The 16,814-nt window shown below is 35.5% G+C and overlaps 1 protein-coding gene across 1 annotated transcript; it reads right to left on the bottom strand.

Annotated features, from left to right (window-relative positions):
- Positions 1–280: 280 nt before the first annotated feature.
- LOC122403193 lies at positions 281–1,639 on the bottom strand. The gene has a single exon (XM_043406555.1). It carries the CDS (start codon positions 1,637–1,639, stop codon positions 281–283), a length of 1,359 nt encoding a protein of 452 aa, XP_043262490.1.
- Between the last annotated feature and the right edge of the window lie 15,175 nt (positions 1,640–16,814).

Raw genomic sequence — 16,814 nt, 5'->3', positions numbered from 1 at the left:
CAAAGTTACTTGTGAATCTGTATCAAACATTCTGAACTGCTATTAATTATTCCATCGTGTCAATGAATTTTGGCCCAGTTTCACAATTGTCTTGCATTAGATAAAATTTGAACCGCATACGTTAAAAACATTTGTTGCCAATAGAATTAGAAAAATTCAAGAACATATCAATCAGCAAGATTGGAAACATATTAGTTTTTTTTATTTTTTTTATTTGATGGTTTATTTACGCTGCATCCACTGCGAGGTTATTAGCGGCGTCGGTCGGGTGGGTTTTTCCTTATATTTTGTCAATTAATTTTGCTTCTTTGATGAATCCCAGTAGGTTGTGTAGCTTTCTGTTGGTGAGGTTTTCTTTAAGTTGAGGTTCCAGCTTGTGTTTACGGCGAAGAATGTTGTATTTTTGGCAGTCAAGGATTAGGTGGTCCGTTGTAATTGTTGTGTTGCAGTGTTCGCATATTGGGATGGGTTCCTTTGATAATATGTATGAGTGGGAGATTTTGGAGTGTCCAATTCTTATTCGGGTTATAGCAGTTTGCTCTTTTCTAGTTAAAATAGTTGCTGTGTTTTCTGTAAAAAAGGCGTCCTCTATGTTTTTGATGTGTGGTGGAGCTGTGTTTCTCCACTCAGATTCCCACTGGCATTTTAACTTATTTCTGATATCTTTAATTAAATCTTCTTGGGTGGGAATATTTTGGTAGCTAGTTGGTGAGTTGGCTACTTGTTTTGCTATCTGGTCGGCTTTTTCATTTCCTGGAATGCCTACGTGTCCCGGTATCCATGCAAGTATTATTTTGTGGCCCTTTTCTGTGATTTCATGGTTTGTTTCCTGAATTTGGAGGAGGATGTCATTATCCGATGGTATGCTGCTTAGTGTCTCTAAAGTGCTCATTGAATCAGTAAAAATAATAGTGTGTGTATAAGAGTTTATGTAAGAAATTTTTATAGCATGGTTGATGGCAGTTGCTTCAGCCGTAAAAATTGATGTATATGGTGCTAATTTGGTTGAAAGTGAGGATTCCGGGGTGATTACTGCGTATCCCGTGCCGGTTTCAGTTTTTGATCCGTCAGTATAGATATGGATATAGTTTCTGTAGCGATCTATAGTTTCAGTGGTTAGGTTACGAAATATTACAGGATTGGTGTCAGATTTTTTGTATACTGTTAAGTCTATGTTTACTTCGATGGGGTGCATGACCCATGGTGGTATTCCGGTTTTTCTTTGTGGAATAGTAGGGAAAAATGTTATATTGAGTTCCTCTTCAAGTTTGTGGACTCTATAATAAAAAGGTTTGGGAGTCAGTTTTTTATTATTGTATTTTGTGATGTAGCGGGCTGAAAAGGTATTTTTAAAGGAGGATTTATTTGGGATAGTAGATATTTTTATCGCTTGTATAATGCAGAGGAGTTTTCTTCTGTGTTTGAGCGGAGGTTCGTTTGCTTCTTTTAAAATGCTTAGTATGGGACTAGTTCTAAAGGCTCCAGTTATTATTCTCAGGGCGGTGTTATGTATAGGATCCAGTTTTTTTAGTGTAGATTCCTTTCCTGAGCCATAAATAATAGATCCGTAGTCTAATTTGCTTCTGATGGTAGTTTTGTACGTGTTTAATAGAACCTGTCTGAAATGTCTGCTCCCCATGTATTGGCTGCTAGTGTTTTTAAAATGTTTAGACGGTTGTTACATTCCCTTTTTAGATTGGATATATGGGCATTCCAGGTTAGTTTATCATCAAATGTCATACCTAAAATCTTGATCGAATTAACTTGTTTCAGTTCTGTGCTTCCAAGGTGTAACTTTATTGTAGGTATGTGTTGCTTGGAAAAGGTTATACAGGGTGTCCCAGCTAAAGTGTGACAGTCGCGATACTGCAATAACTATTGATGATACGGAAAAATTGTTTACATGAAAATTGCAGGATAAAATAGGATCTTTATTCTGGCGTAAACGGAAATTTTATTTATGTTATTAATTTCAAAGATACGATGATGAAGTTTCGTTTTTTAAATGGAGCTATATATTTTTTTTTGGATCATGCGATAGTGTTTTTCAAGACGAATTCATTAACATGCAATTTATTTACCCGATTTTCATTAGTTTTCAAGATATAGCGCTTGGAAATTTACTGATTTTCGGCGAAGACGTCTCGGCTTGAGTGGCAAGTCATAAAAGCGGCCCTATTGTTGCGCTGTTTGACTCCGCCTGTTGAAACCGATAGCAAGGGTCTACGCTCGGAACGGCAGGCCCGAAGAGTCAGAAACATGAAAAGTATTGCCCATCACGATTTAAGTTTGTCGCATCGAGGATGGTGATGTCGCTAATAATTTGGCTAATAATTTTCAGAGAAGCGGAAACCGTTTTTTACTGCCCAATTCTGTAGGTTGTCTAGTGCGTTTTGGAGTAGTTGTTCTGTGGTATTTTCATATTTTCCTTTGTATATTATCGTTAAGTCATCCACGAAAAGATATGCTTGGACTGGTAAGTTTGGTACGGAAAGAACAGCATTTATGGATACTAGGAATAGTGTTATACTTATTACCGATCCTTGAGGGACTCCATTTTGCAATATCATAGCGTCGGATAGACAGTTGTTGGTTCTAACTTTATTGCGTCTTGTCTTCAGGAAGTTTTTGATAAACGTAAGGACGTTACCATGAAAGCCCAGCTTTTTTAAGATATCTAATGTCCTCTCTCTGCAAATCATATCATACGCTTTGTCAATGTCCATAGCTATAAGAGTAGTGTGGTGATTATTTACTAAGCCGTCACATATTTGAGCCTCTATGTTAATTAGTTGATCGATGGTTGAGTGGTACTTTCTAAAACCGCTTTGAAGGTGGGATATTGTGTTGTTATTTTCTAATACCCATTGTAGTCTGTGGTTGATCATTTTTTCTAATAGTTTGCACATGTTATTGGTTAGTGCTATGGGTCGATACCTTTCTGGGAGTAGATGGTCCTTACCAGGTTTGACAATCGGGATGATTATAGCCTCATTCCACGATTCTGGGAATATGCCATTTTTCCATATGAGATTGAATATCTCTAATAGGTGTTTGAGTCCATTTGGGGGGAGGTTTACCAGTAGTTTGTTAGGTATTCCGTCAGGACCAGGGCTGGTGTTTTTACATTGTTTCAGTATCCTATTTAATTCTTCAATTTTGAATGCTTCGTTGATTAAAAAAAGGTCCTGGTTTCGAATTTTGGGGGTTTTATTGGTCTCAGGGAATGTTTGTTCAGTTTTATATTTAAGGAAGTTGCTATCGTAGTTTTTATCACTAGAGTTTTTAGCAAATGTTTTAACTAGTAAGTTTGCTATTTCTTTCTGGTCGTTGGTTATGGTTTTTTCTGGCGTAGTTAAAGTAGTGATATTCTTTCTTGAGTGGACGCCTTGAATTGCTTTTATTTTATTCCACATTACCTTGGTGGGGGTAGAGTTATTTATTGTAGATAAGAAATGTTTCTTATTCGTTTTGATGGTCTTCCTTGCACTAGCTCTAAGTTTTTTGCATTGTATAAGATTAGCGATTGTCTTTTGTTTTTTATATCTGTTGAAGGCGTGTTTGTAGTTTTTTATTGCAGTTTCACATTCCTCGTTCCACCAAGGTACAGTGCAGCGCTTTTTTCCGGGTCGAGGTTTTGTTTTTGGGATGGATTGGTCAGCAGCATCGATGATGATCTGGATAAATTCTTTTATTATTTGTTCAATATCATAAGAGTTTGTTGTAGCATTATTATCTAGAGAGGGGGTGTTAAGCTCAATGAATCTACTATATTTGCTCCAGTTGGCCAGTTCAAATTTCCATCTGGGGGCTGGTTGTAGGTAGTTGACTGTTCGATCTAGTTGTACTTTTAATAAAATCGGGTAGTGGTCACTGTCGTACAGGTCTGAGGTGGTAATACATTTGCATTTGTATGCGATGTTGGCGTTGCTTAAGGTTAAGTCTATTATGCTAGAAGAGCCATTAGCTGAATTAAAGTGTGTTGGTTTTTGGTCATTGAGGAGTATTAAGTTATGGTTGAGTAGGATTTTTTCCATAATGTTACCTCTTGAATCAGTTCTTGTTGAGCCCCAGAGTGTATTATGGCTGTTGAAGTCCCCAGTAATGATAAATGGTTTTGGTATGTTGTTAATTAAATTGCTTAATTCGGATTCATTTAGTTGGTAACTGTTTGGTATATATATGTTACAGAGATGTATCTTCGTGGATGAATATATTTTGGTCGAAATTGTTTCCATGTTTGAATTGATTGGGATTTGCTCACTATATAAGGAGTTATTTATCAAAATGGCTACTCCTCCGCTAGCGGTTTCTGCATTCCTGTTGTGGACAAACGTAGTGAAATTCTTAATTCGAATTGTTTGGTTGAGTTTGAGATGAGTTTCTTGAAGGCAGATTACGTCTGGTTGGTATTTCTTCAAGAGAAGTTGTAGATATGGTAGTCGGAGGGAGAATCCGTTTAAGTTCCATTGTAAGATTGTGAGCATTTTAATTTAGTGGTATTTGGTTTTGTGTACGGGTAGGTTTAGTAAGTTAATTAGAGGTTTGTGTTATGTTGGGAATGGTGGATTGATGTGTGTAGCAGTTTCATTTTCAGTTTCGTTATCTGATGTTGCCGGGGTGCAACTAACTGATGAATTTTCTGAGGATGTTAATGGTAGTTCAGCCAGTTTGTATTTGAGTTTTTTTGTTAATCTGTGGATTCTATTTTTTATGCTTCTTTCCTTCAGGTGAGAATAAATTTCTGTTAACATCTCTATTAAACCTGGTATATTTTGTGTGAAGTCTAATGCCATGCTATAGGCGTTTTCAACGCCAAGTGTATTTTCCATGAGAATGATTAATTGATTATAGTTCAGTGGGTAGTTTGATTTGGGATCGTTAATTTTGGCTTTTGCTGGTTCGAGCATATTTTCGATCTTATTGGTCATTTTATCTATTAATTTGATACGTTTGGTACTTTTTTTTCTGCTTGATGGGACTTCCCGAGTGTGTGGGGTAGTTTGCGTTAGTATGTCTTGATTTGATATAGTATCGGTAATGAGGATTTCTTTTAGACTGACTGTGGATAATGTATGTGCTCTTTTGTTACCTGGGTTCGAGATACTGTTTGCTAGTAACGGCTTTGCCTCTTCTGGCTGGGGAGCAGTGGTGGTGGTAGGTATACTTATTGGTTGTGATGTAGATTCTGGATCTGTTTGTGTGTGTAATTGAGAAGGATAGTCGATGTTATCGGCGGTAATATTGTCTTCGTCTTTCTTCGGGCATTGTTTAGCTACGTGACCTGTTTGGTTACAGCGGAAACAGCTGAGTTTGTCGGTTGTGGAGAAGATTCTATATGTTGTATTCTCATATGTTATGGTGAAAGACTCGGGAATCCTGCTTGTGTCCTCAGGATGTACGTATAATTGTCGTCTGAAACTTAGTATATGTGTGTAGCCAGGTTCATGGATACCGGCTCTCAAAAAGGTTATTTTGGATGTGATTCTAATTTTGTTGTGTTTAAAAACTTGTTCAATCGTGTCATGAGGAATCGTTGGCGAGACATTAGAGAGTATTATCCGCTGAGATGGAGTAATTAATCGTTTCACGTTCGCTGTGTTGTTATTTATTGTCATATGGCTGTGATTGCTTACTATCTTGGTGACGGTGTCTTTGGAATCCAGGTGAATACAGACTCTGTTGTTCGAAATTCTTGAAATGAAGCGGATGGAGGCGGGGCTGATAATTTTTCCAAGTGCGTTTGTGTAATCATTAATCGAAGTTCCCTCTATTGAATCTATTGTTAGCGCCTGATCCTTTTTCGGAAAGTTTCCATTGGTTACCGTTGAGGCGTATGTGTTTCGGATTGATTGAAATGGTGCAGTTGAGTTTTCTGGTTCTGTATTCATTTGTGGTTCTTTTGTGATGTCATGACCCCTGTACTCAGAAGTCATTGTTTGTTCTAAAACTTGGTTGCTCATGCGCTGGAAGCGCACAAGTTCACACTGGTTTGAATTTGTCACTTTCTCACTCACTTTCACTCAGGCACTTGCGACAACTCGTAAATACGTCTTGCCTCTATGACGGTTGGCACGAGACTGACATATTAGTTCTTTCGGCAATCCCGCGGATTGTTTATCATGAGTGTAATTATACGAAATTCCTATTATTCAGGCGTGCATCCGGGCCCCACGACCTTGTTCGTGGATTTATGATAGGATTAGCGTGCTTTCCTTCCGTTGACAAAGCTAATGGTCGGAACGATTGCCGAGTTTCCGACCGACTCATTGTTCCAAACGTTCGTTACGATCGACGAAGACCAGAACCTCTAGAACTTAGACATTTGCAGCACACGTGAGCTGCCATCGGTCACTTTTACCATTTTTTCTAGAAGTCATTGTCATCGACACCAAGAACCGCCGGTCGTTTTTTCCGAACGGAAAATTTCTACATCGCACACTTCCTCTTTCATTTTAGAAAATAGACACACCCGCTACCACTGGCAACAACCAATCAACCAAAGTTATATACCACCATTCACAGCATTTTTCACCAATAACAATTCAACCGAGATTATGTAAACCGCAAATACCGTCGAAAAAGACACATTTCCTTCCGAGTCAGAACTAACAGTTCAAAACGCACGTACAACATAAAATAAGGAACATACAGTTAGTGCATGTCTCATTTCAACCATCATCCTTAAATGAAATCTGCTCAGAATGAACTTGTTTTTTAAAACTATCAGTAACTAGTACTGCAAGTTATGGACAAGAAATTCTTGGATCCTTCATCATTTCACGCACAATTGTATTCTCCTCCCTCTTCGTTAACGTTTTGGGTCGGCCAGAACGGACTTTATTTTGAAGGATTTCAGTAGTTTTTAACTTTTTTATTATGCAGTAATCGGTAGATTTACTTCTTCCTAACAATTTTGCTATTTCGCCATAGCTCTTGCCTTCATTATACCATTTAATTATCAATTTCCTGTTAGTGATGCTTGTTTCGGATTCTTTTGGGCATATTATTACTAAAACTTCTGCAATCTTATTAAAATTTACAGTATTGAACACGGGATGCGTGAAATACTAACTGAGGCCGCCAATGTTTACATTTTGTTATATTTAAGGTTTGTTTTGTTTTGCGAGGTTCGTCGTTCAAATACTTTTATGACGTTCATTTAGTCGATGTTACCAAGAAATGTTTCATAACTAGTGTTGACATTATCAAAGACACTTGAAATTTAATATATGTAATCATCATTCTTATATATTATTACAGAAATAAAAGTATTTCGTAATTGATAATATGACTCGTATTTTTGAAGCTCCAAACTTTTTATTTTGGAGCGTTCGAATACTTTCGTGACTCACTGTACTCCGAGAATGCTAATAATGCTAATTTTGTAGGTGCTAATAATAAATTAAATGAGATCCAAGTATTCCTAGCGTGGGAACAGCAGCGGGAGGCAATAATAAATAGTTTATGCGGTAAATGTATCACGTGGCATTTTTCACCTTCGACATCTCCTCACTTCAGAGGACTATTGGAGGCCGCAGTGAAAACCTTTAAACACCACATACATCGTACGGTTGTGTAGGACCTTAATACCTACCTAATAGAGATTGAAGCAATCTTAAACTCGCGCCGTCTCACACCACTTTCTTCCGATCCGAACGACCTTCATGCGCTTACTCCGTCACACTTCCTTATCGGTAAGTCATTGACTGCTCTACCTGAGCGTGATTTATCAGATACCACTACTAATCGATTAACAACATGGCAACACATACGGAAGATTAAGCAACACTTTTGGCTCCGATGGTACAAAGAGTATCCGAACGATTCAAATATTAGAAGTAAATGGCGCAGCAATCCAAGCAGGCATCTAGGAGCAAGAACAGTGGTAAGGATCATAACTTGCCAGCTATGCAGTGGAACCTAAGGCGCATTCACTGAGTTTTATTTCGGAGAAAACGGAGTCGTTCGTATGGTCACTCTTCGAACCATCACCGGTTTGTACAAAAGGAGTGTGCGACATACAAGGTGTTCGGTCACCCCTGGGAAAAATTTTAGTGGGAAATTCTAGAGGCCAAAATAAGACGAAAATTAAGAATACTAATTTGTTGATTGAGGCTTCGTAAAAAAGTTATTAAAGTTCAAAGTTTCGCCTGTAGAACGGCACTCTGCAAACAGCTGCGTGCGTGCGACAGTAGTTCTTACTACAGGCGAGATATACAAGTAGACCTTACATCCAATGTATTTTTTCGCCCCATTTTTCTGGAGCTCTAGAGCTCCATTAATACGCATTGTTTGAATTTTGAATTATTAAAATCCTTCAATCCGTCCAGAAGTTGTGATTTTTTAAACAAACGCGTGAAATTTCAGGACAACATTTCTAACCCCAAATTATATTTTCGGAAAAGAATTTTTTTTCTCGAAAGTGCGCAGGATTTCGGGGGTATGTGTATTGGCCAAAAATAATTGTAGTTGACACCCGCAACCGAATATAATTTCTTCAGACTGATTTGAAATTTTTTAATTTTATTTTTTAATAACTTTTTTAACGAAGTCTCAATCAAGAAATTGATATTTTTGATTTTCGTCTTATTTTGGCCTCTGGAATCTCCCATTAAAATTTCTGCCAGGGGTGGCCGAACACCCTGTATATGTATGTCCACTTCCATTAGACGAGGTTTCATCCGACGCATAAAATAGACATTGTACATATCATTGGACAGCATAATAGAGTAGATTAAGTTTTAAACAAATAAAGACAGGCACAAACTGTAAAAATGTACAGTTACTCATAAAATTGAGCATACAGCTATGTTGATAAGGAAAACAGACGGGAACATACACTGGTGGACAAAATGATAAGGCACCGTTGTACACATAAGAAATTCCAGATGTATTTAGTAAAATCTTAAAATTATTAGCAGTAAACTATGTTATAAGTGAGAAACTTCCTTTCAAGGCCACGTACCAGTCTAGACAAACAAAACACGGTGCATTGTGGTCTTTGAGTTTCATTGTTTCGAAATTTCAGGTGGACAAAATGTTAAGGCACTTGAAGTACTCTGTTAGAAAACGTTGAAGTGTGCAGTTCTCTGCAAGTTTATCTTGTAGAAATTACTTATTAATAGTTAGTTTATAAGTGTTTAAATACTTTTTAACCCAAAATTAAATTATGAGACGAGGAACAGCATTAAGCGAAGATGAGAAGATTAAAATACTCCAGTTAAAGTCTAATGGAGAAAATCAAGTACAGATTGCAAAAAAACTAAAAAGAAGTCGGTGTGTTATACAGAATTTTTTACAAAACCCCGAAAAATATGGGAAACAGAAGCCAAAGGGAAGACCTGCAGCCTTTTCTTCAAGAGAAAAAAGATTAATTTTGAAAAAAGCATCGAATTCTGGACTTACGCCTTGACAAATTGCAGTGGATTGTGGAGTTAACGTATCGACTAAAACAGTGAAAAGAGTAATTCAAAAAACAAGCTATTTAAAACGGAAGAAATTTACTATAAAGCCGCCGTTAATAGACAAACATAAGACCGCCTGATTAAGTTTTGCAATAGAGCACATTCAATGGAAAAACCAGTGGAAACGAATTATATTCACGGATGAAAAAAAACTGAATTTGGATGGTCCAGATGGATATAAATACTATTTCCACGATTTAAGAAAGGAGCAAAGGGTATTAAGTCGCAGACAATGTGGTGGTGGTGGAGTAATGATATGGGCAGGTATCGGCTATAGAGGAAAAACGGAAATAGAATTCATTCAAGGCCGTATGAATAGTGCTGGTTACTTAAATTTAATTAAGAGACACATAGACACTTACGCTCGCAGAATTGCTGGGACAAAATATATATTTCAGCAAGATAATGCAGCTGTGCATATCGCTCGCATAGTAAAAAATTATTTTGAAACGGAAAATGTAAAGGTTTTAAATTGGCCCGCAAGATCTCCTGACCTAAGTATTATCGAGAATGTTTGGGGAAAATTCAGCCGAACATTATATGAAGGTGGAAAACAGTATAATACAGTGTCCGAATTAAAATCTGCAATTTTAGAAGCTTGGGAAAGCTTGGATCAAAATTATATAAAGGATCTGTACAGAAGTTTACCAAGAAGAATGATTTAAGTGGTACATCGTCAAGGGCAGTCGACACATTATTAAAACTTAAAAAAACTATGTAATCTTATTTCATTTTAATACTTTTGTAATTTTATATTGAAAGTGCCTTATAATTTTGTCCACACTCAATTTCATTTTCTTGGTATAAATAATAAATGGATTGAACGATTTATTTAATTTTTTCATATATTATGTCAAAACTAGTACCTTATTTTGTTGTGTATTCATATTCCACGTATATGTACAAATAGATGTTCATTTCCAAAAATTTTGAGGTGCCTTATTATTTTGTCCACCAGTGTAAATACAAACGGATATATTCAAAACTAAAAACGCAATATATATTTTACTAGCATGCCCCGTCTCGGCTTCGCCCGACCTTGTGCAAAACCAGTTTATGACCAGACGATCGTCCTGACATATATATCCGCGATAATGCAATTCTCTCGCGAGAAAGCGCTCGAGAAGCTTCGCCACCTGGCGGTAACATCGCAGTACTGCTACGGGCGAGGTATCGCGCGGGCCGAATACGCGCATGCGCGCTCAAGTAGACTGTCGTATACAGGGGTCACGTGGTCTGCCAAACAGTCGATCACATGAAATCTTTGCATATAAATTACATGTTAATAACGCGCTTCTGAGACATGCTACATAGCCTATGTCCGTCCTAGAGTATGCAGAAATATCGTGTCAAAATTTGAGGAAGATCGGTTTAATAGGTCTTGAGTTTTGGGCGAACATAAAAATCGGCTCTCTCTTTATATAATAGTATATATAGGGAAAACACACCATCATAAAAGTGCGCGTATAACGCATATTCGTAGAAATTTTTCGATGTTTTTTTTTTATAAACCATCAGTGAAAGTAGACCTTTCCAACGCATGTACTCGTTTGAAAATCGGTTGAGTGGTTCTCGAGTTATAAAATCACGAACATAGGACAACTTATTTTTATATATATAATATATATATATATATATATATAGATAGATAGATAGATATAGATAGAAGATTCGTATATCTTAGAAAATATTTTGTAAAAATTTTTTTAAATAAAATGAACTATTTGTTAATTTATTTAACAAAAAACTTAAAAATATTCTTATTTTTGTGATATAAAATTGAGCGTACAGCTTCCATTCATTTAACTATTTACAACTATTAAAAAAAATTAATACTTTGTGAATGAATTAATTTTTCTATAAAAGAAGATAGAACATTAGCCCATTCTACTCCTAATTTTGTCTTAAATTTTTCAATGTTTGAGAAAGTATAATTTCTTAATTTTGATTTTAATTTTCAACATTTTTGGTATGTTATGCATATAGTAACCATAGCTGGACAATATAAGACGAATGTTTAGGGCCATTATTTTGTTGGAAATAATATACCCTTGACATTTTTAATTTTTGTGCAGATTTTTTAAGGTTTTTTTTCCTAAATATGAAGGTATTTACTTTTATCCATTATTCCATTTATAAATTCCATATTTCCGGTACCATTGGTACCAATACAACCCCATAACATTATAAATCCTCCTCCATGCTTAACTGTGGGGCATGTATTCTTTTTCTAGTATTTAGTGTTTGGCTGTGTCCATACGATTTGTTTTTTGCTATCTCGTTCAAAAAAGTTTATTTTGGTTTCGTCAAAGAATATTACTTGATTCCAAAAATTTTCATTGTAATTCACAAATTTTTTCGCGAATTCTAAACTTTTTCGTCTATTCGACTCAGGAATTTCGTCTATTCGACTCAGAAAAACGCAGGTTCTTTTCATGTTATTCTACCATAAAAGACATAGTTTCTTAATGTTCGGTGAACAGTTTCCACTGATACCTGCTTTTGTATGCGTGAGGACACTCTTCTGTTGCTAAATCACGCACATTTATTTTAGAGTTTATTTTTTTGTCGACAAATGTACCGGTCATCACTCTCCGTTAATATTTTATTCCTACCTTGACCCGGTGTATTTCGGATTTTCTCTTCGTATCTAAACTTATTTATTATTTTCTAAATGGTATAATGCATTCTATCGACTATTTTACCTATCTCACGTAAGGATTTCCCTTGCAAATATAATTGTACAATGAAATTTCGTCTTGAAATATCAGCTTGCTTCCTCTTAGTTTCCATCTTGCAACTTGTAGATTTACGCGGAATGGATTATCATTTGTTTTTGGTTACCTAGCAATTGCAGTTTGAAAACGTAGTGCGAGACTTTCCCCTTCAAATAATATCAACATTTTGACAATCAGAACTAATATAATGTAAAAATAGCTGCGTGTACCCTCAATTCTATGTCACGAAAATAAGTATATTTTTAAATTTTTTGTTAAAAATAACGAAAGTGGTTTTATTTAAAAAGTTTTTTCATTTTTATTCTTTAATATATTCGTTTGTATGGATTTTTCTGCCTGTATTATTTACCAACAGAAGTGTACGCTTAATTCTGTGAGTAACTGTATGTATATGAATATTGAAATTGACAAAAACATGAAGGATTGTATTGTAACGTGAATGTGTATTAGAGTCTTCAAAGTCGTTTAATGGTGAAAAGTTTGTTCATTTTTATATTTAGAGAGTAAAGTGGAGTTAATGACATTTTCAATGAATGTTTTCAGAATTCAATAACTAAAATTCATTTCCAGGAAAAGAATTTTTCATTATTAAATTGAGTGCATGAAGTAGCATAGAAAAACGTTCACAAAAATTCATTTTCCGATGGTGGCCATATTTGACAAATTTTTTAAAAATTAATAAAAATTCCACTTATAACATCGATCAGTGTTTCTCAACCTTTTTTGAATCAAGCCCTACCTCAATACAACAAAGATTTTTAGGGCATAAAAAACATTTACTTTTCATTTTTTTGTTGTCCCCAGAATATTTTGAATATAGTATTTCATGTAATGTGACAATGGTTAACTTGTTTATATTGTTCAAGGCGCACACTTATCTTTTTCTGATTCTGTGATGCGCTTCAAGCGGTAACTTAATAGCGCTTGAACATTTGGTGGTTGGTGTAATAATTGAGATACAATTAACTATTTTTAATATTTAATAATCTATCTTAGTCTACTACAGTGCGGTCTTCACGTTTCTTGTTTAACTTTGTTTCCTGGTTTAAAAAATGTATATATGATGGTAACCGATTCAAACTTTTTGTTGTTATCTCTCTCCTCGTCAGAAAAGCTACCCTTAAATACAAATCGGCCTTGGGTTCTGACGGGGATGAGGCACGGGGATTGGCTGCTGTGGTGTTTTGAATTTTGTCAGGGAAGGCGGTCGTTTTCCCTGATTGGAGAAGTATTTGTTGAACATATTACAAGTGACCGCCTCCAAGCCATCGGTCACCGTTAGGTACCGAGGGCACCATTGAATGACGTCCGGGAAATTCCGCGTGCCTCGACCGTAGCAGGTAATAATTTTTATGAAGCGCCTTGACCTTACTAAGCCATGCAAGACGAAATAAAACTGAAAAATGTTTAAGCCTAAAATAGAGAACCAAATTGCGGATTATAAAACGGCGTGGAAGACAACCGATGGTCGATGGCTTCATAAACTTATTCTTGCTACGGGTCAGGTGGTTTCTTTAGACCTTTTGGCGGGCGTACATGGGTCCCGCTGTAATTAATGTTGTTACCTCGTAACATATACGAATATAAAATATACAACCATCGCTGTCATATACAGTATGTCGAACTCTGTTCATTTAAAACTGATTTAAAAACTATTGAGTGAAACTTCCAAACTATTGACGATACTGAAACATTTTTCACACAAGAATTAAATGGTTTCGAAGGAAGCATAATTTAATGCACTTAATTTGTATATGTATAGATAATAATATTTTTTACATAGAATCATAGATTTTTTAATTCACTATTCAATGAAGTTCGTCATTTCTTGTAGAAAAGTATTCAGTCACTTATGACGAAAAACCATTAGTTTAAAAGATATTTAAATATAAATATTTCTACTAGATCAGTAAAATACTATTATTCCAAAAATAATGTTTTCTTTCATATAACATTCAGTATTTTTTAATGCATTAATCGATTCAACTCCTTATTGCCAACAAAGAAGTACTGCATTATTTATGACAGGACACCATTAGTTTAAAAAATATTTCAATTTAATAATTTAAAAGCTTCAATATTTACGTTGAAATATCTTCTGATGTAATAATTTTTCACCATAAATGACTTAATAGTTTTCCATAGGAAATTACTAGCAACATCGAATAATGTATTAAAAAATATATGATTCCATTGTAAAAAAACATTAATAATCTTTATATGTCCTCCACGCGTTTACTTTGATTGAAGGTAAATTTGGGGCGTCATTATTCACTCGTTACAATCTCCTCAAACTACTTCCACGTTGCGAACAAAATGATGGAGCGTGTTATCATTTTGTCGCACATTGTATTCCTTTGCTTGAGTGTGAATACAGCAAACCTTGGATGACTGCAAGAAACACGGGACCGAAGTCTTGCAGTTACAAGGCAAGGTTAATTTTCAGTTCTCAGAAAAGCACAAGCCAATATCGTGTTTGGTTTTATTTTAATCGGAAAACTTTTAGAAATACAAGTAAAAATTCCTTTAAAAAACAAAAATAATAATAAAAATGTTTCATTTTTGCATTATGTACTATGTATTATGAATTGTCTTATCGATATTTGAATCCCGATCAGATTACACTACGTGGTCTGTTCGACGTTGAGCTTCTTAGTGTGTCAAGAGGAGTCCTCTGTCAGTGGTAGGGATGACTACTGTTCACTTATCCAATCGAAAATGACTCGCAGTTATCCAAGCATTGTTGTATATGGAAGATATATTTACTACAGTATTAAATTCAAATTCAAATACGAAAACACGAAGGAAAATCCAATGAATATTTCGGTAATATATGCAATTAAGAATCATCTCAACCGGAAACCAGCGATGTTTTCCACACGATCGACCATTTTCGCCAAACTTACGACTATCGACATAAATGTTACGCTAGATGCGCAGAGCTGAGGGGAAGTCCACGGCTAACAATCGACGCAAATTTCTATCTGCAATTGCGCGAACGTCGTTTCGTTAACGACACTTCGATAGAATGAACTGGAAGCGAGTGTTTCCGCGGTCCACCGACAATGAAATTCCTATTTGAATCCGCGAAACAAGCCAAACGCGTCCCCGTGGCGTCAAAGAATTCAATTATCGCTCAAACAAAATTTTTCCCCTTCATTATCGGCGGTTTAGCGCGCAACTCTCGATTTTCCGAAGCGTCAAAACATTTCCGTGATTTTCCAATTCGGAGAATAACGCCACCCCGGGACGACGAACGAAGTTTAAAGTGGCGCATTTGAATTTTAAATGGACGCCGAATAAACCGACAAGTTTTTCCCGTCGATCTCGCGGAAATTTGTATTCAAAATTTCTTCGAACGCACAATCCTAGCGTCGTCGTCCCGTTTCGACGAGGCAATTGAAGGTCCTGCACGAAACGTTTCATCTCCTCCTTGCAAATAGGATGAAGAGCCAAAATTGGACCACTTTCGATATTTTTTTACATCGCAATATTTTTACGAACCGAACCAAACACATTTTTACTGATTATTATCCTGTATTTGTTAAAGAACATCAACGAAAAAGAAATCTTTTCTTCTTTAATTCAAATTTTAATTAAACTCAAGTTTATATAAAACTATTTGTTCTTAAAACTTTAACCCCTTATCGTGCAATTGAATGTAACTGTTCAATTATATTTTATTTTTTTTTAACATATTGTACTTGTGATCATAGAAACGCATTGAGTTTAATTGACATATATTTAGAAAATATCAAAATGTATGGTTACTGGATATATTTCATTTTTTTGTAAGCATAGTTTCTCATTATGCAAGTTGATGTAAAGAACTCGTCACTGTATGAGAAGGGGTTAATGCCGCCAATACCCCATCACCTTTCATAATTTTCTGATAAACCACTCTTAAACTATAAAGCAAAACAAACGTCAACACAAATTTTTTTATATAAAATATGTCCCATCGTCTCCAACCTTCAACAAATTTTTTTTTATTTTCTCATTAATTCTGTACATCTGTTAACCACCATATCAAATTTCACGATTTTATAATAAACCAATCCAAAGATATGAAACAAGACAGAAGGTTATACATTTATCTAAATATACAGAGTGTTCGGCTACCTTTGGGAACAAAAATGAGAGATTCTAGATGCCAAAATAAAACGAAAATCAAGAATACCAATTTCTTGATTGAAAGTTCGTTAAAAAGTTATTAACGTTTAAAGTTCCGTTTGTAGAACGGCAATCTGCTAACAGCTGCGTGCGCGCGATAGCGGTTCTCACTTAGCATCAGAAACTATTTACTGACGTATCGACAAGCCTTACAGATTTTTGAGTGAGAACTACTATCACGCGTACGCAGCTGTTCGCAGATTGCCGTGCTCCAGGCGGAACTTTAAACGTTAATAACTTTTTAACGAAGCCTCAATCAACAAATTAGTATTCTTGATTTTCGTCATATTTTAGCCTCTAGAATCTCCCATTAAATTTTTTCCCAGTGGTAGCTGAACACCCTGTATATAAATATCTCATTATTTTGCCTATAAAATTTAATCAATAATTATATATAATTTTTAACGTATACTCTATGAACAAACAAAAGATGCTT

This window comes from Colletes gigas, unplaced genomic scaffold, assembly GCF_013123115.1.
Source record: "Colletes gigas isolate AHSC1104 unplaced genomic scaffold, ASM1312311v1 Colletes_gigas_Sc00046, whole genome shotgun sequence".
Classification (NCBI taxonomy): Eukaryota; Metazoa; Arthropoda; class Insecta; order Hymenoptera; family Colletidae; genus Colletes; species Colletes gigas.
The sequence above is the reverse complement of the archived record's forward strand: the minus strand, read 5'-3'. Positions and strand labels throughout refer to the sequence as shown.